The 22,117-nt window shown below is 41.3% G+C and overlaps 1 protein-coding gene across 1 annotated transcript in view; it reads right to left on the bottom strand.

Moving 5' to 3' along the window:
* Positions 1-11,654, bottom strand: part of LOC128690617 (vitellogenin receptor) — a 46,974-nt gene extending 35,320 nt beyond the window's left edge. The window contains exons 1-11 of the mRNA XM_053779345.2: positions 11,495-11,654; positions 11,097-11,270; positions 7,171-7,323; positions 5,197-5,315; positions 4,628-4,750; positions 3,603-3,720; positions 3,196-3,321; positions 2,247-2,351; positions 1,448-1,576; positions 1,066-1,166; positions 441-555 (exon numbers count right to left, since the gene is read on the bottom strand). Coding sequence (XP_053635320.2) covers positions 441-555; positions 1,066-1,166; positions 1,448-1,576; positions 2,247-2,351; positions 3,196-3,321; positions 3,603-3,720; positions 4,628-4,750; positions 5,197-5,315; positions 7,171-7,323; positions 11,097-11,270; positions 11,495-11,585 — 1,354 coding nt within the window. The 5' untranslated portion in view covers positions 11,586-11,654. The remainder of the gene's footprint in view (positions 1-440; positions 556-1,065; positions 1,167-1,447; positions 1,577-2,246; positions 2,352-3,195; positions 3,322-3,602; positions 3,721-4,627; positions 4,751-5,196; positions 5,316-7,170; positions 7,324-11,096; positions 11,271-11,494) is intronic.
* Positions 11,655-22,117: the final 10,463 nt, after the last annotated feature.

Below are 22,117 nucleotides of genomic sequence, written 5' to 3' on the forward strand. Positions count from 1 at the left end.
GCTTAAATATCTGTAAGAGGTCCTGACTGGCAAATTTGTGCCCAGACTAAAATCTACCACAGCCATATTAAGTGGAACTGACATTTCTCTGCCCATATTCCCTGGAAACTTTGGTCAAGATAGTCGTGAGGGGGTTAGGGGGTATAGGATTAATACCAAGTCCAGGTAGAAAGTGCAAAATTTACAATTAAATTTTAGTTTTGGGGGAAGTTAAGAAAATCCAAGTGGTAAAATAGTGTTCTATCATAAAGTTTTGAAGGCTGGGTTAAAAAAAAAATTCCGAAGTTAATGAAGTTTCGGTCCAACTTTAACCACTTACAAAGTCTTCATAATTTTTTTTTTATATCTGAAAAGTTATGTGCAGGTTATCTAATTTTCCAGTCACAATATTGTGCCTGTTTTCTCAGTGGAGGTTTATTTTCTAAACTTGTACCACCTACCTTTATTTATCACTATCCGGGGCAGGTTATTACTGTCCAGCAACACTTTGTAAACCCCCGACTGACTGCTCCAAAACAATATTTTGTCTTCTGGGTCATATGCCAGTGCAACAATCTGCAAGTAATGCCATTAAGTGAATTAATGAGCAGAATTAATGAAGTATCTCTTATAAATTCGTCTGAAGTAAATTTCCTCTAGAGAAAGGATTCAAATTTTTACCACTGCAAACTAAATAGCGTCAAATGAATCAATTTATGGCGGAAGTATTTTAATTACAGGGTTAACGTAGACTGTCCTTTTAACTATTTCCATTATCACTGTAGAAGTGAAGCTACAATTTAGCGGCAGTCTAAACAGTTTAAACCAATGGCAAAAATTTTCACTAGCAAATTCTTTGTATAACTGGCAATGTCGGGAAATTCGCATCTTTTGTACCGAACGAAATGCAGTCATGGAAGCTTAAACCACGAAGAGCAGGTTGCATTAGGGGAAGAGTAGCCAAAGCTAGTTTAAGAAGCCTACATGTTGTCTGGCATGAAGTTACGATTTAAGCTATATAGTCGTAGAAGCAGACCACTTGTGAACAGGACGGGGGGGGGGGGAAATAAGGCAGACAATACAGACCACTTCATCGCTTGTAACTATTTGCCTGTAGAAAGATTCGTCCAAGCTCAGCAGCCTCACTCCTTTCTCTTGGGCAAAAAACAAGGAGGCTGGTTCTTTGCCTGTAAAGAAATTCCTTCCATTTAGATTCTAGACAAGTCAAATTCTAATTATTGCTTTAGAACGTTTGAGAAATTCCTAAATACATTTTAGTATTTAGGAAATACTAAAAACAGGTCTAGTTACTGGCGTAACCGAGGTCAAACTCGCCATTTGTACCTTTGTTATGTTTCCTTAGTTAAATTACGTTTTATTGCCAACTAACTTTAAAATTAAATTTTTAAACTTTAGCTTCAGAATTTAACATGTATTCGCAGTCATATTGCATAGCGGGGACACGTACTTTTAGTTATGCAAGTTGCATTGTCAGGCTGTAGTTCATACTGGGGATGACACTGGCACTGGTAACTACCCTTCAAGTTGTTACAGAAATGGTCGCACACACTCACGTTACCCTGACACTCGTCCACATCTGAAAATCATATCCTATTAACTAGAAGGGAAGTTTGTTTTGCTTTACTGCACGAAGTTTAAGTCTAAACTTCAGACTTTCAACAAATTCTACAAATAACATTTTTTGTACTGAAGTTTGTAGTCTTCAATCAGGTTTAACAGGGTACAGTAAATACTGGCTAGAAACTGGTGTTAAAGAGTAATATTAGTTTTGGAAAAAGTTATTTAATACTTTTGAAGATTGCATTTCAAATAACTATAGACCAGTTCCCTAGCGGTTGGAAAAAGTAAACTTAGGGGAAGGGGTGTTTGTGCAGTAAAAATTTTCCCCACTCCAGGTTAAGTGTGGACGAGTAAAAAAAAAAAAAAACCTTGCTGGAAGAGCCAGTTCATGGAAGTCGGAACATTTGGAGCACCGAGGTGGAACGTACATGGTTGTCAAAACTAATTTTAAAGAAACTGGTAGATTACTATCTCCTAAGTCTAGTCTCGCGGTCAACTATTTTCACTTAGATAATTTACTTCTGATTTTTTTAAATTGATCCTACTTACACCCCGGGCAATAAAATTTAATAGGTAGAAATAAAGTTTATTGGAAATTAAAGTTAAATTTATACGAATTAACCGAAATGAATTGGTACCTAAATTACCAATTATATACCATTCCACCACAGGGTTTTTCCACTAACCTTCACAGGAACCACTTGAGGTTATCTTAAAGCCGTCGAGACAAGAGCAGCGAGGACCAAGCGGAGTCTTCACACAATTGTAAGCGCAGTCTTTGCAAGTTTCGTCTGGAAAGAAACGACAATCTATATAGTCAGATTCCATAAAGAAATCTGAAATAGAAGGGGGGAGGACAGGACTAACTACTCATTCCAGGTTTAAGATAATTTATTGGCTTAAAAGTATTTCCTGTATTACATGTGCCTTCAAACTATGATCAGGAGTATAGTTTTACAAAATTTTAAGTTACTTTGTACTGCTTTCGTCGCCGCGAGTCAAGACAACTTATTCAATTTTCCAGCTTTCTGTACATGGAAGCTCTAGGAAACATGTGGCTCAGGTTCCTAATAGTTAACCATTAGCACTGAAAAGCCATAGCTGTTCACAGGTCATTACATGGAAATTAAAAGGTATTAATGTTCAGAAAGCCTACAAAAGCTATGCGATGTGTGATGTCACATGGAAATAAGAAGAGAAGAGAGGGATAAAGTTGACAGCAGCTGGGTCGTGAGGCAGTCTCATGATACAAGAGAACGAAACACCCAGTTCTTTGCCGTGAAAATTTGTTCTTCCGCGATTCTTCACTATCAAGGAACTTAAAGCGAGAAATAAAGCAAAATTTTTTCATAGTACTGGTTTTGCGTATTTTGGTATCGTAGGTTTACCGTGATATTGCATTTCATTATTTTCATCAAAAAGCCCTTTAACAGCAAGGCCATTCAGGCAAGTGTTACAGTACCATTTAAACAGACTTTAAAACCAGAAGATTTTTTTTCTCAAGTTCATGGAAAAAAATTACAATTTTTAGCAGACTGCATCTGCCTTTATCGATTGGATGGGTATCTGGGGGAGGAAAGCGAGCCAATGTGGCTAAATTAATACTCTTAGCTAGTTCCATGAATGTTTACTCACTACAGCGGCCACCCTCGTCGCTGCCGTCTCCACAGTCGTCCTTGCCGTCACACGCAGCTTCACGAGGAAGGCAAGTGCCGGACTTGCACAAAAAGTGCTTTGGATCAGACATGCATGCCAGAGTGCCTGGAAAAGTTTACACGTTTACTCAGTTTAAGCGAGGATGTAAAATATTAAATCCAACATGTACATTAAGAAAGCAAGGTTAATCAAGATGTGTAATAAAACTAAGAACTTTAAAGCCTTACAGCAACAGCCCTTGTTAAACTATTTAATGGTGAATGGGCTGTAAAAATCGCGTGACGCAAAGCCACAATCTCATCGAGAAGTTAAAGGCACTGAAGTGATAATTACGAAGCACTTCAGTGCCCACCTTCAAGGGCGTACAGAGAGTCAAAGGTACTTACTGCACTGTTCCTCGTCGTCACCATCAGGACAGTCTAAAGAGTCGTCACACACCAATGCGTGAGAGATACATCTGCCACTACGACATCTGTACTGGTGATCCAAGCATGTGGTGGCCACCTGCAACATTTACCTCTTGGTAAACATCAGTATGAAAGTTAAAAATTAGTCTTAGCTTTAGTCTAGGCTTTAGGAAGAGGTAAACTGTGCCTGCGCGGTACTTGCTATTTAAGATAAGTTACTTCCTTTTGCAAGTATCTTTTTTCTCACTTCTAAACTAAGTTATGGCAGATATTGCGTTACTGAAGAATTAACACTTGGGAAGACGGGGGGACACCAATAGTTAATTACGAAAACCAAATTCGTAAAACGGGTTGAAGATGTGGCTAGTTAAAATTGGGAAAGGAGGGTAAATTAAATTGAATTTGGTTAAGTAGCCAAACACTCCCTGCCTAGGTATTTTGCTGGAGAAGTCCTTCCCCTACTGAACTAGTCACGAGGGAACAACCTTACTTCCAAGCTTCTGGGGAAGCCAAGGCAAGGACGTTAGAACAAAATGTCTAATCCGAGATCCCTCTCTCCCCGGTATCAAGGACCTTAATGTGGTCCTACCCAGCTTCCAGGGTCAGCCACTTTACAAAAGTTTAAAGTCAAAGTGACTGAGGCGATTGTCAAGTCCACAGAAGAACCGCAAATTCGTTTTCCTTCCTGTTAACCCGACAGCCTGGGTATAAGCTGTAACTTTTCTGTCACAGACGTAGAGTAAGCAAAGTCAACCTGATAAAGCTTTGAAGAGTTTAGAGGCTCGTGACTTCCTAGGACAAGTTAGGAATGCAAAAAAATTGTTTATGCATTAAACTACCACAATAAAACTATTTTCATTAGAAAGCTTGTCTAGCACAAGTGTCTAGACTAAAGGAATTAGAAACAAAGCACGTCCAGTCCCTGGAGGAATTTTACCCTAAGCAAGCTTTAGGTAAGAAAGCCAAAGCTTTTGAAAGCCTCTACTAATGCGAGCAATACTTACAGAGCAGTTATATTCGTCGGAACCATCTATACAGTCAGATTCGTTGTCGCATTTCCACAGCAGGGGAATACACGCTTTGTTCTTGACACACATGAAGTGATTTTTCTTGCAAGCGTTTTCTTCCTGCGAGACCAGGTTAAACAAGTGGTACTAATCAAACAGTTTGTACTCTAGTCATTCATTAACTACTTTGATGATTCATTCCCTTACTCTTCAATGGAAATACATTTACGTGCCCTTACAGGTAAGGGACCAATAGGTTGACTATCCACTCCAGGATCAAATCTGAGTCTGCTACAAGTTAATAGGTAGCCATCTTATGGTGGCCAAGATCTAGCTAATAATGCTTAGCTAAACTGTTGGCCAGGAAGGCACGACTGGTGTCAATGCAGAAATTTAATGCAAAAGGTATTCAAGCAATTTGGAAAAATATCCAAAGAGATAAGACTTCAATTTACCTTAAAAATTTTATCAGGTATTTCTAGAGTTAGAATAAATTAGTCCACCCGACAATTCTTTTTATGTTACTAAAAATAAAATTAGTATTAATAAATCTGCAGACTACTTACTACACCGCAGCCTCGTTCGTCAGAGCTATCAGCACAATCTGGACTGCCATCGCACCGGAAGTATTTAGTGATGCATTCTCCGTTACGACACCTGAACATCCGACTTGGGTCGCACGTTCCTACGTGGCGAGGAAAAAAAATGATCGTGTGTTTTGGGGGAAGCTATTTAAATATTTAGCAGTGAAAATTATTTTCATACTTTTATTTCCATGTTCACAACAGCCCTTTAAAACTGGGGTGGATAGGGGAAAAGGGAAAGAAGGGTTTACACAGTATCAGGAATTAGAGGGTACCAGTGTAAAACAACCTAGTTATCTTAGTATCCTTTCGAAAGCCTACCAATGTTGGCACCGCAGTAAGTCAAACCGTCAGTTGCCGCCGTCGCCGCCGCTATGTCACTCGAGTGACAGTTAAGATATGATTACAAGTGTTAGTATCCCATGCTTGGCACGTTTACCTCGCCAGTATTATTCATGTTGGCATTACAGTGTTCTGCCTTCCTCTGCTCTCCCCACCTCCCGCCCCCCTTCTCCAAGAAGGAAGGAAACTAAAATTTCTTACATCGAAAAATTTTTATTAGGTGAAACAATTACGGTGATAAATATTAGTTGACAGACAATTTCAAGAGTGTAAAGAGCAGGGTAATGGGGGGGGGGGAGTGAGGGGGAGGAGCAAGCTATAGAGCCGCTAGACTGGGGACGGGGAATAAAGATTAGTTTCATAAGGGAACAATAGAAGTCAAGTCCGTTCGGGGGATGGGGGGCATAGTTTTCAAAAATTAGTCATTCCCGCGTCAGATCTGAAATACTTCTCGAAGTCCACATGAAACGAATAAACATCTCATTTATCACTAATTCTAATTAACAATTTTACTTTAAAAAACTCCAATATGAGAGAGTTAGGATTAAGGATACAAATTATCCTTCAAAAGCACGTACAAATTTTACAAGACAGGTTTGCTAGTAACTAGAAAACTGGCATTTATGTTTAAATTGCAGTTTTAATTCCCTACGGTTATTTGCCAGCTAATTTATTACTATTATCAGTATAATATTTAGAGTGGTGGAAAAGTGAAGAAAAAATTAGCGTTAAGCTTAACAGATATTGCAAGACTGATTAACGTCTAAGGAACTAGCAGCAGTATCCTACAAGAACGCCTCAGTCAACAGTTATATGAATAGTCATCTACGAGCACCAGGGTAGGATTGTAGTTTATAGGTCAAGAGCAGGTAACTTATGCCCGGTCCTAAATAAAATGCTATTGCTCGCCCCCTGCATTACTCTTTCCTCTAAAATGGAAACATGCAACAGCAACTATTGCCAAGTTTACTGATAATCCTGGTCATTCAGAGCTTAAAGACGAGATAAGCATTCAGTTAATCTGCTTACAAAGTAATACCATTTATCTTCACCTTATTAAACTGGAAACTCAATTGCCCAAATCTGCAGTTTTAGTTCAAGTCCTTTAAAGCAGCTTAAAGTAAGGTACTTTTGAGAAAATATTTTTAACGTTATGGGCAGATTTCAAAGTTAATGAAAGGATCCGATGAATTATTCCATTACCAATGAGCCGAAATTTAATCTTCCTCCTTTAGAAGGAAAATTTCTGAAAGTTATTTAGCACCTTAGCAGAGTACTGTACTCTCCAGCAGAGCTCAGGCCAAATTTAGGAGTAGATGCCAAGAACATTTTAAGTTAAGATCGCATTAGTTTAAGGTCGTACCACTGGTGCAATCTAAAGTTTTCTTCTACCCGGACGTGTGCATCATGGTAGGCTTTGGGGAAAAAAAATAGGAAAATGAAAAATACAAGTCGTTCAAGGGTAAAAAAAAAAAAAACCTAGGGTCAATGAACAATGAAGTCTCCTCCTCTTACTCGTGTGCTGGTTGATAGATAACTTGGGTATGGAAAGTATGGGGGGAAGGGGGGGGGTGAACTAGTGTATACGTCATATCTGAAAATCTCTACACTTACTTTCGTACGAGATACCAGCTTGTGTTAGAGGGCTTGAACCAGTCTCAGACACATTAACATCAGTTTCTGTAGAATTGTTGAGGGCGCGACGCACGGTGTCTGGGAAGACATGGTTGGAAGTCTCGCCGCTCCAGGTCTGCTTTTCACTCATGTCTAAGACGATGAATGTATTTAAAACTTAATTGACCAAGCAAACGTTACTCTACTACGGTGAAGTGTTACATAATTATGGCGAAAAGTAAAAAAAACTAAAATATTTAGTACTTTACCACGTTTATATTTTTTTTTTTTTTTATATTTTATTTATAACCAATACAGTATACATAAAAATAAAAATAAAAGGAAACAGTATGGATCTCTAACATCATAATCCTACTAGGACATCTACATACTTATCCCATATACCAAAATACAAATAAACATACAAAGAAAACAGCTTAAAACCGACTCATTACAGTTACAATAAACCCGTATACAAAAATCTCAGACAAAAGGAATGCGTCTATAAACTGGCTAGATATATCTGTATACCATACAGCCAAAACTTACGTTAAGAACATAGCATGAAAAACCTATATCAGGGTGCTGACAGTCTATAAGTACATCTTAACATACAAAAACCTAGAACATAACATAACCTAAAAAAAAAAAACCACTTCATATGGCAAAGAACAATACCATTGTATAATACTATACAAAGTACATTGAAATGACAATTAAAACAAAGTATCAAAAAGGGAACATACAACAAGCATGTTGAATACCTATAAACCTACACATCACATACACCACAGAATTATCTTTGTATAACACATTTGAGGACAAAAAGAAAAACCAAGCATACTTAGATCATGCCTTGTGTCACCTCAAACCTTCAAACACACAAATACTGTGGGATGTACCCTCTCACACTTACACACAATGTAGTGCAACAACACTACTTGCATATTATATTCAATACCTTCTGAAAAACAATGTGAAAAACATATCTTACACAACTACCCCGACCAAACTCACATCACAAAAGAAGCTTATTTATTATATTACCAAACATACCACACACGCTAACATCCATACACATGTCCATACTCAAGAAAACTAGCCCGCCGCAACCCCTTACTTGACACTTAAATCTCTTAAATCCTTCAACCTGAATCTACGATAACCTTCAGTAAATGCTGTCTCCCATCTTCCCCCATAAAGATCCCTATTGCGGCACTTTGTTCTATACATCGTGGCCCCTAACACTCTTATCCTTTCCTCAACTCCCACCTCCCTCATTGCCCAAGATATATATATAAAATCAGTGACCACATACGCAACCGCATTCACCACCTGCTGACTCCACCCACCTATATCTAAACTTAACACCCGCAACACCTGTAACCCTTCCCCACCCACTAACCTAACTACTCTACTTAGCCAGACCCTCACATCTTCTAAACAAATACAAAAGTACACAGCGTGAAATATGGTTTCCGGACATCCACACGCTTTGCACTCCCCACCCTCCCTTATTCTCCTATTAAATAACACAACCCCAGACGGCAAGATCCCATGTAAAAACCTAAACATAACCTCCCTGACACTTGGTTTTACACGTAGTTGTTGAAGACATTTCCATACAGAACCCCATGCATACATAGGGTATGCCCCCTCAACTGCCGCCGCCACCACAGACCCACCCCCCACCCTCTCAAGAACCTTCAATTTAAGCTGTTTCGGATCCCTTACCGTCAGTAAAATTCGCAACATAGCCTCCCCAAACATTAAATCCCTACCCCTCCACCACCGTTGCATATCCATGCGCAGTCTTTCAAGGCCCCCCCCGCTCACCCCCTCCCTCACAAACCCCCTTTTCAGAAACACACTCAACATACGTTTCTCAAGAGGTATAAGCCCCAGCCCCCCCTGGCTAACGGGAAGCGACACCACCCCTCTACTTAGCCAGTCACAACCCGATCCCCATATAAATCTGAATACTCGCAGTTGCAACCGTTGCACCTCACACCGTCGTAACGGATATATTGCCACCACGTGCCATAACTTGCTATACAACAGGACATTCGTGACTATAACCCTTTGATGCAACGTTAATTGCTCTGCCCTCAAACCTCCCAATCTTTTCAAAACTCCATCCACGGTGCGTCTCGAATTTGCCTCTTGTGCATCCCTATCATTCCGCATATACACTATCCCACATAACTGATCTACCACACGCCACCCACCCTCAACAGTCTCACCATTATGTACACTATCCCCTAGATCCAAATACTTGGACTTTACTACATTAATTTTCATCCCCGTAGCCTCACCAAAAACGTCTATCACCCTTCCTACCTTATGTAAATCCCTCACATCCCTCACCAAGACAGTTGTATCATCCACGTAACCCACTATACCCGCTTCCCCTTCTCGTGCAAAACCAACCCTCGCTCTCGCTATACTCCACCTAACTGCCCTATAAAAGGGTTCCTGAAGACATGCAAACAAAATTTGCGACAGAGGACATCCCTGTCGCAAACCCTTTCCCATCTGTATGCTATCACCTAGTCGTCCATTAACCTGAATTCTCATAACTGCACCCAGATACAAAGTTTTTGCCCAAGAAACAATTTCCCTCCCGAAACCCAACCAACGCATAAAACTCCATAATGCATCCCTTTCTACGCTATCATAAGCAGCTCTCCAATCCAGAGCCAAAACACCCCCTCCCCCCTATGCTCTATAAAACTCCTAATAACTCCATGCCCTTCATACCACGTTTATATTTTAATTATTATTATAATAAAGGGGGAAGCGCTAAACCCGGAGGATTATACAGCGCCTGGGGGGGGGGATGTGGAAGGCATTCAGGCTTAATTCGGGAAACTGAAGCACAGATCCAATTCCCTAAATCAAGAGCCCCTCACCAACATCAAGGAACCTTCCTTGAGGGGTATTTTAATTGAAAACCTTTACAGTAGACCTATTCACAAAAAAATAGGTCAATAAGGTTTACCAGAGTCTTATTTTAAGGAAATAACCAAATCTATACTTTGTCCCTCGTGTGAAGCTTGTCCATATAAATACTCTGCAAGTTTTCATCATCCAACCTTATGAATTAGCTTCCTTATTTCAAAGTTTAGAGTAAAACCTTTACTTCCTTCCAGCTATGTTAAAAGCTATTAATCAGTTTGGTCCTTTCTATCTTTTTTATGCACGTTGCAATAAATTGGTAGTATTATGACCTCTCAGTTGAAGTAAATAAAGATCATACGAAGGCAAAAAATCTATTGCCTTAGGTTTATCCTGTATTTACCGCTGTATTCTTTGCTAACCAGCAGGATGCCTAGTCAGTTTCACAAATTAGAAGGAATCTTCACTACATTCAATTTACCTGCAGGATTATTGCACTAGACCGTCTATGGCAAGAGATATTCAGATTTTGCATGAAAGCCAATTCCTTGAAGCAAAAGCCCCTTCCATTGCGTCAAGAGACGCGACACCCTACGCAGGTTTAACTTGCGTCTCATGGAGAAATAATTTAGCGAAGCACTGCAGTAGACCCACTGGCTGCGCTAATTTAAATTAACCCGTCCCGCTTATAAAGCCCATTTTATGTGTGTGCTCCGAGAGTTGCTATAAACCAGTAAGAGTCTTCCAAGTTTCCTTTGCAGTTTAAATTAAAAGATAACCGTTAGATGGTTGGGGCCTCAATTGGCAGGCTATTGTGTTCAGCTTTAAGCCTTCAAGATAGAGGGTAAACGTTGTGCGCCTTCCATCTCTCATTCATAAGGCCAATTGCTTAGTTATCGTTTTAATTAAGACTCACGAAGGGAAGTTCCATTTATGACGAAGCTTGCCTTCATACCAAACTAATTTAAAAATGTTTTTTTTAATTAGCTTAGTTAAAAAGATGACAATAAAAAAAAAGGAGTTCTTACGTTGAATGTGAAGGTTCGTGTCTGTGGATTGCGAGGAGACATCTGGTGGAGGCGGCGGTGTGTGTACAACGAATAGTTTAGTGTTAAACCTGACAGTTCTTGATGCGCGTTGTGGTTGGTCTCCCAGCAGCCAGAGTTGGTTAGCAGAGTTAACTGCCAAGTCATTTCCCTTCGCTGCCATGGGTAGAAATAATCCATTAATAAAATACCTCTTCCCCTAATTCAAGTACTCTACGAATATCAAAAAACAAATTTCTTAGAAGAAGCGCTAAGCCTAAAGCCTTGAAGTGTCTACAGAATGAAATTAAAAGCTTTCTTCCGAATATAGGGTAGATAGTATTCCCCTTGGATCAAGAGCCCTTCCACTCTTGGAAAGCAACTAAAAAACAAAAACTTACCAAATATATTATTTTTGGCATGTGCGTGAACTACCACGAACAGCAGCAGGAAGGTAAAGAAAGTAACCACATTGAGCGGGGGATCCATCATGGTAACACTTATTGGACAACACACTGGCAACACCAGCAGCCAGCAGCCACTAACTCCTGCTCAACCCTCCAACAACACCAAGATATTCTGTCAGTTCACGCACCCACTCCTCCCTCTACTGTGTGATATCAAACCTGTCAACTCAAGAGATAACTCCACTTTGTCCTGTCAACGCTAGATGGCACTAACGGATACACTGGTTGTGGTGCTCAGTATCACCAAAGAAAAAGGGCAAATATCAGCAGTGTTATGGTACACTACGAGAGTTACAAATCCCGACACTTCATGCTACATATGGGCATGCTGTGGATCTACATTTTTTGAGGCGCTGAAGCTTGAACTGTTATGGGGGCCCCTTCACAACCCCTTCTCATACAGTAGACCCGAAATATTTAAGCAATAAAGCCGTTTCCGGGACCCCTCCGGGAAACTAATGAAGCTTAAGCTTCATTAATTTCACAGCAGATCCGACCCTGCATATGGGACCTATTTATCGAAAATAGTTGAGTGCTTCAGTACACAGGACTTGGATACCTTCAGCTTAGACGACTGATATTGGAACCAGACGCAAGGCCGCCACTTTCCCTCACTTCCCCCATAAATGTATATACATGAGAAATACTCATCTTTGCAGATATATAACTATCACATAAACAGGAGTAGCAACTCATTGACGATGTGATGTATCCCTTTTTAGATTAAAAATTTAAATTACATAAATCCCATTCCATGCTAGGTAAAAGGACACAAGTGCAACTAATGCGACATTTTGGTGTGGTAACGTTTCGCTCTCCCAGGAGCTTTGTCAAGCCGTTACCGTTAACGGCTTGACGAAACTCCAGAAGAGCGAATCGTTACAACAATTAAATGTTATATTAGTTGCACTTGTGTCTTTTTACCAAGCACATTGTCGGTGATTCCACTAAGATTATTGCGTATTATGGGCGTCTGTAACCTTTGCGCTGCCACCCGCACGATTATGCTGTCCATTAAAAAAACATTAAAATTATAAAATCGCGTCGAAATCACAGTTTAAATCAATCTTTGAACCTCAAATCATCCTCAGTCATCCTGCAAAACTTGTATATGAAATAAATTATAGGTTGTCGATGACCCTGCAACAACTACAATAACAAAATTTCAATGTATTTATGAAATAATGGAAGAAAATACAGACATAAATGACAAGAAGATCAAAAATATATAAAAATTTTACTGAGAGTCCGAGTGAACCAGCAGATGTTCAACTGTGACTCGTGGCTCGGTTGGTAACGCACTCGCCTCACTGAGTGGCCGTGGTTCAATCCCCAGCACGGGTGGAAACGTTAGGCATGTTTCCTTACAACTGTCCCTGTTTATCTAGAAGTAAGTAGGTACCTGGGTGTTAGTGGACTACTATGGGTCGGATCCTGGGAGGATAAGACTGAAGAACCACAATAGAATTCAGACAGACAGTCCTCGATGACCCACTGACTTTCTTGGGATATCCTGGCTGGCTAACTCTCCCTCCGGTAAAAAATTCCAACAAATTTTATCTCTTCCAAAAAGTGTTTCAATAGGATATATATTGAAACACACGATATATGTATAACAGACTGATTACTTCGACTCCAGGCTGAGGGACTGATTACCTCCAACTCCTTCTGATTTTCACTATTATTCTTTGTATTGGACTGATGAAGTCACTGTGTGGCGACACGTTTCCACAATAAAAGATACCCAAGCATTGCATATGCCTAAATTTATCAACTTTTCTGTTCTCTGAACGATTTATCTAATCTTGTGACTCGCCTGTCTCTTACAACATCCAGTTGACATTTACCAAAATCCACATCCTTTCTCACGGCGTCTCCCTCATGGTAGATCTCCGGGAGGTGGTGAGGTCCTGCCAGGTTTAGCCCCACGACGAGGGCGCTGCAGGCAGCTTGCATCACGAACCACAACCTAGAGGAACAGAACTATTCTGCAGGTCTGGCTGATCAGAAAATTTCACTATAAGGAATGTTTACATTTTATAACTTGATAATGATCCAGTAAGAACCGAAAAGCCGTCTAAAAGCTTCCTCCCTAAGTTGAAGATTAGTTGTAAATTTGGCCAGAAAGGATGAACTAGACTCTCTTCAGAGCCTCGACCGGCAAAGCAAGTGGTAAGAGAATGGGATCGAAAATGAAGCATCCGTATCGCTGAAGGAAAGTCTTTTCCGGGCACGGCAGGAACGCCCAGAAGGCTCCAGGACTGAGACTTCGAAGTCATAGATGGTGTTGGGATAGGCCTGGTGGGAGAGGACGTGGGAGACCCTAAGCTCGTAGGAGGAGAGTAGGGTCTGGTCGGAGTAATACATCCTGAAGTTGTCTCACTGGTGGATGAAGTTGTGGGCGCAGTTTCCCGTGACGGCCAGAAAGATTCTTGGAACATATAAAATAGAGCTAACTTTGCTTGGACAAAAATCACTATTGATGTTTACTGTAATACATGCAAAATGCGGTTTAAGGCATTTTAAGAGAAGACGTTTTGTCCATCAGGGATTTTATCAGTTCTCCCAGAGAACTAATAAAGTCCTTGGTGGGCGAAACGTTCTATCAATAAAATGACATAAACTGCATATTATGTATTATCAGATATACTTCTCAATATATTTTACCGTTGATATACATTAAACACACCTAGGAAAAAGATATAAATTGAGGATTTTGACTGGTTTTCAGACATTAATACAAGTGACCTGCAGTGACCTGTCGTGACATCCTGTGGCCTCTTTGGCAAATGCCTCCACACAGCCCCTTCCCCTCATTCCTCGATGCCTCTCCAATAATCGTGGTCTTACCTGCAAGGAAGGCGAGACTCAGCGAGTCTATGATCACCGCAGTGACCAGCAACGATACACAAGTCAGTGTTATTCAATCCTGTATTATCTTCATGTGTGCGGAAGGTCCGCTGCCCACTACCTCTAGCACCTTTCTTGCCTGCAGTAAAGGCAGCAGATGAGAGCCTGGAGCAGTAAAAATTGTTTTATATTCAGCGAAATTGAGCACGTCAGCACAGCTTGACTCTGTGCCGTCTAAGTTTATTGCATTTTGCTCACTTTAAGTTCGTACTAAGACAGGAGACAAGCTTATGACGACTTTGAGAGGTTGACAGGGACATCCTTGCACCCCTCTCCTATATATATACACTGGCCCCTCAGTCTCGTGTGTTAGTGTGACTTGTAAATGGTCTAAATCGTACCGAAACGTCTTAAACCTCTCTCTTACGTGCAGGTTATTTGAGTATTGTTCCAGTCACGGTATTGTGCCTTTATATACATTACTCTGCGTTTTTATCCCGTCCCATCGGGCATGGTTATATCTTTTAGTTATTGTCGAGTGTTTTAGCTACACTGGCGAGGGAGGGACGGGCAGAGGGAAGGACTGACGGAAGGAAGGGATGAAATAACACAGTCCGGGTAGTAAGCTGGGTTAGGAAGCTTATTCGGTGATTCTCGAGGACCCATAAAAGACATCTCCTGCCTCCTCAATTGCTTTTCTTCAGCATAATACACACACACACACATACACACACACACATACACACACAAACACAGCAACATTGCAAGCTCGTTAAGATGCGATGATTGCAACACGAAAGGTCTAGAGCTATCATTCAACTCCCTCTGTGGTTGCTCACTGCTAATCAGTATAAAAAGTCAAAATCGGTGAAGTAGCCGTTTTTAACAGGTTAGTGGAGGCTTCAGATTGACACTCGAAGCTGCTTCCTTTCCGACTTCGAGTGACACTCGGCTACGTTAAAATGGTCCAAATTGCTCTTTCACATTTATCCGTGGAACACTAGGCAGAACAAGTGTATAATTTAGATCTTTACAAATTTGAACCAGACATTTTAATATATAAAAGCCTAAATGGAAACATAGATACGTGAATCTATACACCCAATAAGAAGATATGAACATATAGGGAATCCATATATGTATGAGAAACAGATATCCCAAGACTAAGGTAAACATATTTGTTTAACTAATTTTTACGAGCATTCAGGATTCACATGTCTGTTATCAGTACTGGAAGATCAGAGAAAGATGACCAGGCAGAATAGCTTTGGTTTTTATCAAAGCCTTATATTCCGAGATACAAACACTGACACATACAATAACTAAACACTTGTCAATGCCCAGTTATAGTCTACATATATTTCAACCCCCTTCTGGGATCCTCTTCAGCAGGTACGGTATCTGCTGAAGAGGATCCCAGAAGAAACTCGAAATATACAGAGCAATTAATCTCCAGTGTTTCTGCCTCCATGTGTGTTTTTATCGAGCACGTAAAAACGGATATAGGCAAGAAGACAGAGAGAAATCTACAACAGATACACATAAACAGGTTAAACAGCGGTAAAAGACAGATGTAGAATGGGTAGACAGACGGGAGGTGGAATTTTTTTTTTATTTTATTTAAAACCAATACAGTTTAACATCAAAATAAAGAAACAGTATGGATCTCAATCAAATTAACTGACAAACGGATTGCACCTACATGCTGGCAAGATATTGCTGCCAAACATACAACAAGAACTTACGGCAAGAACACAGCTAAAAAAAAAAATACTGTCACAGGGTCATGAATTGACATATATACACATTCATTGATGCAAAACCTTGCATATATATAACTTGTACATATAACATGACATCTGACAAAGGCTCAATACACTTGAACATAAAATATACAGAGAAGTTACATCAGTTAAATCCCATCCTTCGCATTAATCAAAAAACCAAAACCTAACATCATAATCTTACTAGAACATCTACATACGTATCCCTAACAATACAGCTTTACATATACCAACATACGAAAAAAAACATAAACCGTCTAGATATGTGTGTATACCATACAGACTAAAACTTAACATCAAGAACATAGCATTGACACCAAACCGGTATCAGGGTACAGACCATAATTATAAACTTTAAAAAGAATCGAATCATACATATATAAAGCATTACATAAAGTCTGACCCATGACAAAGGCTCAAAACAATAAAATGGGATATATATACACACACACACACACACACACACACACACACACACACACCCACACCCACACCCACACACACCCACACCCACACTACACACGTACACACAAAATTTTCACAAAATCACATTAATCAGATGCACTGTATGCACAATGGTGGAATTAGGGGGGACCTTTCAGCCCCCGGATGCTTGTCAACAAAGTCGCTAGAGTGCATCGTGGACTCTCCAGCAGCGACCCACTGCGTCGTCCGTCCGCTTGCCGCTGATACAGAAGCACCTCGCGCCCCGTCGGGTATTATCAGGAGCCAGGACTCTCAGAAGCCAAAACTCGAACCCTGATCCTCACGGATATTCTCTTCCCGAGAGATCATTGTCTAGAAGAGATAATTATCAACAACAATAATAATAACACTATAACTACTACTACTACTACTAAGATTACTATAATTACTACTACTACTACTACTATAACTGCTACTACTACTACTACCAAGGGTAGTAGGGGCGCCATTAATACACTAAGAGAAAACACAGTAAGTGTCCGGGGCACAAGACTGTTCAACAGTCTCCCACTAGGAATAAGGGGAATTACCAATAGACCCCTGGCTGCCTTCAAGAAGAAGCTGGACAAATACCTAAAGTCGGTGCCGGATCAGCCGGGATGTGGTTGGACTACGTGCGACTAGTAGTAACAGCCTAGTTGATCAGGCCCTGAGCCACAGATAGGCCTGGTCATGGACCGGGCCGCGGGGGCGTTGATCCACGAAATACCCTCTAGGTAGACTCCAGGTAGAGATACACCCCCCAGTACCAACAATACCACCAGTCCGATGACATTCTTCTTTGCAAATATACAGGGTCTAAAGCCAGCAACAAACAACAAAATACCTTTCATCCATGGACTGCTTGCAGAGGCAAAGGCAATGTTCGCGGCTTTCACTGAGACCCATATAAAGGATCACTTAGACAACGAAATATGGATCCCAGGTTACAACCTATACAGATGTGACAGAGTGAACAGGCAAAAGGGGGGGGGGAGGTTGGCCTGTACATTGCAGAGTCACTTGTTTGCACAGAACTGCTTAATGCCTCAAATGATGTAGTGGAAGTTTTAGCAGTAAAGGTCGAGAACCAAAACCTAGTCATTGTGGTAGTCTACAAGCCTCAGGATGCAACATCCCAGCAATTCCAGGAACAGCTGTTAAAAATTGACCACTGTCTGGAAAATCTTCCAGCTCCTGCACCCAACATCTTGCTCCTGGGGGATTTCAACTTAAGGCACCTAAAGTGGAGGAATATAGCAAATAATATTGTTGCAGTAATAACACCAGGAGGCAGCTCTGATGAAAACTCACACTCACACGAGCTTTTAAATCTCTGCACAAAATTCAATTTAAACCAGCAAATAATAGAGCCTACTAGAATGGAGAATACACTAGACCTCATCTTCACTAACAATGATGATTTGATAAGAAATGTCACCATATCAAAAACAATATACTCAGATCACAACATAATTGAGGTTCAGACATGTATGCGTGGAGCCCCAGACCGACATAATGAGACTAGTCACGAGGGAGCATTCACCAAATTCAACTTCAATAACAAAAACATAAAGTGGGACCAAGTAAACCAAGTCCTAACCGATATAAGCTGGGAAGATATACTAAGCAACACAGACCCCAACTTATGCCTAGAACAGATTAACTTGGTGGCACTCGATGTATGCACAAGACTTATTCCTCTAAGAAAAAGGAGGAGTAGATGTAAAATAGAAAGAGACAGGCGCTCTCTTTACAGGCGACGGAAAAGAATAACAGAGCGGCTAAAAGAGGTCAATCTATTTGAAATGCGTAGGGAGACACTGGTCAGAGAAATAGTAAACATCGAACTTAAGCTAAAGGAATCTTATAGGAGTCAGGAAACGCGGGAAGAACTAAAAGCCATAAATGAAATCGAAAGAAACCCGAAGTATTTCTTCTCCTATGCCAAATCAAAGTCGAGAACAACGTCCAGTATTGGGCCCTTACTTAAACAAGATGGGTCCTACACAGATGACAGCAAGGAAATGAGTGAGCTACTCAAGTGCCAATATGACTCAGTTTTTAGCAAGCCACTAACCAGACTGAGAGTCGAAGATCAAAATGAATTTTTTATGAGAGAGCCACAGAATTTGGTTAACACAAGCTTATCTGATGTTATCCTGACGCCAAATGACTTCGAACAGGCGATAAATGACATGCCCATGCACTCTGCCCCAGGGCCAGACTCATGGAACTCCGTGTTCATCAAGAACTGCAAGAAGCCCCTATCACGAGCCTTTACCATCCTATGGAGAGGGAGCATGGACACGGGGGTCGTCCCACAGTTACTAAAAACAACAGACATAGCCCCACTCCACAAAGGGGGCAGTAAAGCAACAACAAAGAACTACAGACCGATAGCACTAACATCCCATATCATAAAAATCTTTGAAAGAGTCCTAAGAAGCAAGATCACCACCCATCTAGAAACCCATCAGTTACACAATCCAGGGCAACATGGGTTTAGAACAGGTCGCTCCTGTCTGTCTCAACTATTGGATCACTACGACAAGGTCCTAGATGCACTAGAAGACAAAAAGAATGCAGATGTAATATATACAGACTTTGCAAAAGCCTTCGACAAGTGTGACCATGGCGTAATAGCGCACAAAATGCGTGCTAAAGGAATAACAGGAAAAGTCGGTCGATGGATCTATAATTTCCTCACTAACAGAACACAGAGAGTAGTAGTCAACAGAGTAAAGTCCGAGGCAGGCACGGTGAAAAGCTCTGTTCCACAAGGCACAGTACTCGCTCCCATCTTGTTCCTCATCCTCATATCTGACATAGACAAGGATGTCAGTCACAGCACCGTGTCTTCCTTTGCAGATGACACCCGAATCTGCATGACAGTGTCTTCCATTGCAGACACTGCAAGGCTCCAGGCTGACATCAACCAAATCTTTCAGTGGGCTGCAGAAAACAATATGAAGTTCAACGATGAGAAATTTCAATTACTCAGATATGGTAAACACGAGGAAATTAAATCTTCATCAGAGTACAAAACAAATTCTGGCCACAAAATAGAGCGAAACACCAACGTCAAAGACCTGGGAGTGATCATGTCGGAGGATCTCACCTTCAAGGACCATAACATTGTATCGATCGCATCTGCTAGAAAAATGACAGGATGGATAATGAGAACCTTCAAAACGAGGGATGTCAAGCCCATGATGACACTCTTCAGGTCACTTGTTCTATCTAGGCTGGAATATTGCTGCACACTAACAGCACCTTTCAAGGCAGGTGAAATTGCTGACCTAGAAAATGTACAGAGAACCTTCACGGCGCGCATAACGGAGATAAAACACCTCAATTACTGGGAGCGCTTGAGGTTCCTGAACCTGTATTCCCTGGAATGCAGGCGGGAGAGATACATGATTATATACACCTGGAAAATCCTAGAGGGACTAGTACCGAAAATTACTCATAACGAAAGCAAAAGACTTGGCAGACGATGCAACATCCCCCCAATGAAAAGCAGGGGTGTCACTAGCACGTTAAGAGACCATACAATAAGTGTCAGGGGCCCGAGACTGTTCAACTGCCTCCCAGCATGCATAAGGGGGATTACCAACAGACCCCTGGCAGTCTTCAAGCTGGCACTGGACAAGCACCTAAAGTTATTCCTGATCAGCCGGGCTGTGGCTCGTACGTTGGTTTGCGTGCAGCCAGCAGTAACAGCCTGGTTGATCAGGCTCTGATCCACCAGGAGGCCTGGTCACAGACCGGGCCGCGGGGGCGTTGACCCCCAGAACTCTCTCCAGGTAAACTCCAGGTATACACTGGGAGATACACTCCTTTCACAGTACATGATTCACCGCGGCCTGGTGGCTAAAGCTCTCGTTTCACACGGTGAGGGTCCGGTTTCGATTCCCGGCGAGGGTAGAAACATTGGGCGTGTTTCCTTACACGTGTTTTCTATGTTCACCCACCAGTAAAATGGGAATCTGGGTGTTAGTCGACTGGTGTGAGTCGCATCCTGGGACATAACAACTGACCTAAGTTACCCGAAATGTTCTGTATAACAAGGGGCTTTCTATAAAGTAGTATGTCGTTGATGTCAGCTATGGTCTGTATACCTTGTACATATAGATACTTAGAGATACACTCCTTTTACAGTATTTACACTGAGAAATACATTACATACGTTTTACAGTATATACACTGAGAGATACATCTTTTGCTGCTGTGCGCTAGGGGATACATACCTTTTAGTGTGTATATATGCTGAGAGATGCACACTTCTCTGTGTATGTACATATATATATATATATATATATATATATATATATATATATATATATATATATATATATATATATATAAATCTCACTGTATATACACACTGTCGGTCTGTCGCATTTACATACATACTTTACTTGCATTTACATCTCTCTTTTTGTCTCCCCTAAATTATTTTATTTTCTATGATAGGCAGAGAGTAGTTAGTTATAGAAAACGCTCAAATTCCATTGGATACTTTGTTAAGATAAGATGAGCTAATAAAATATAAAATTTGTTGGGATTTTAAACCCTGGGAGGAGGTTAAAAAAATCTCATCCCCAGGATGTGACCCACACCAGTCGACTAACACTCAGGTACTTACTTTCTGCTAGGTGAACAGTGACAGCAGGTGTGACTAACACTGAAGCACCTACTTACTGCTAGCTGAATAGAGACAGCAGGTGTTACTCACCTTAAACTGCTGTCCCTGGTCACCTAGCTCTAACTATCTGGGTGTTAGTGGACTGGTGTGGGTGGCATCCTGGGGGACAAGATTGAAGGACCATAATGGAAATAAGACTGACTTTCTTGGGTTATCCTGGTTGGCTAACTCTCCCCTGGGTTATCGTGGCTGACTAACTCTCCCCTGGGTTATCCTGGCTGACTAACTCTCCCCTGGGTTATCCTGACTGGCTAACTCTCTCCTGGGTTATTCTGGCTGGCTAACCCTCCCCTGGGTTATCCTGGCTGGCTAACCTTCCCTGCTCCGGGTTATTCTATTCTATCCTATTTGATTTGCCGGTATGGATCCCAGTCCGGGTCTCTTCCAATCTGGTGACCCGGCATTGGCTCCCCGGGTAAGGAAGTGTCGTTTTCTTTTCTTGTACATTCGTGGCAATTCTTCGGAGGAAAGGGGGGTACCTCTCCGGCTCTATGGCCAAATGATGTACCAAAAGTCAGTGTGCACTAACGGCGGCTGGTGTGCGGTGCAACGGAGGCCCATTGTAGGCCCTCACAGCGACTTCAGCGGGGGAAGGGGGAAGGGAAGGACGGTTGACGTGCAATGACTGAGTAAGGTTTACAAGTCTCTGACAGTAAAGTACACAAGATGTACCGCCTCATCCTCCCGGGCTTGCCCCACTGGGGTCATTGTGAAGTGTCTACGGGGAAGGGGCATCGTAGCCGGGCA

The sequence above is a fragment of the Cherax quadricarinatus genome, chromosome 29, assembly GCF_038502225.1.
Source record: "Cherax quadricarinatus isolate ZL_2023a chromosome 29, ASM3850222v1, whole genome shotgun sequence".
In the NCBI taxonomy this organism is placed as follows: Eukaryota; Metazoa; Arthropoda; class Malacostraca; order Decapoda; family Parastacidae; genus Cherax; species Cherax quadricarinatus.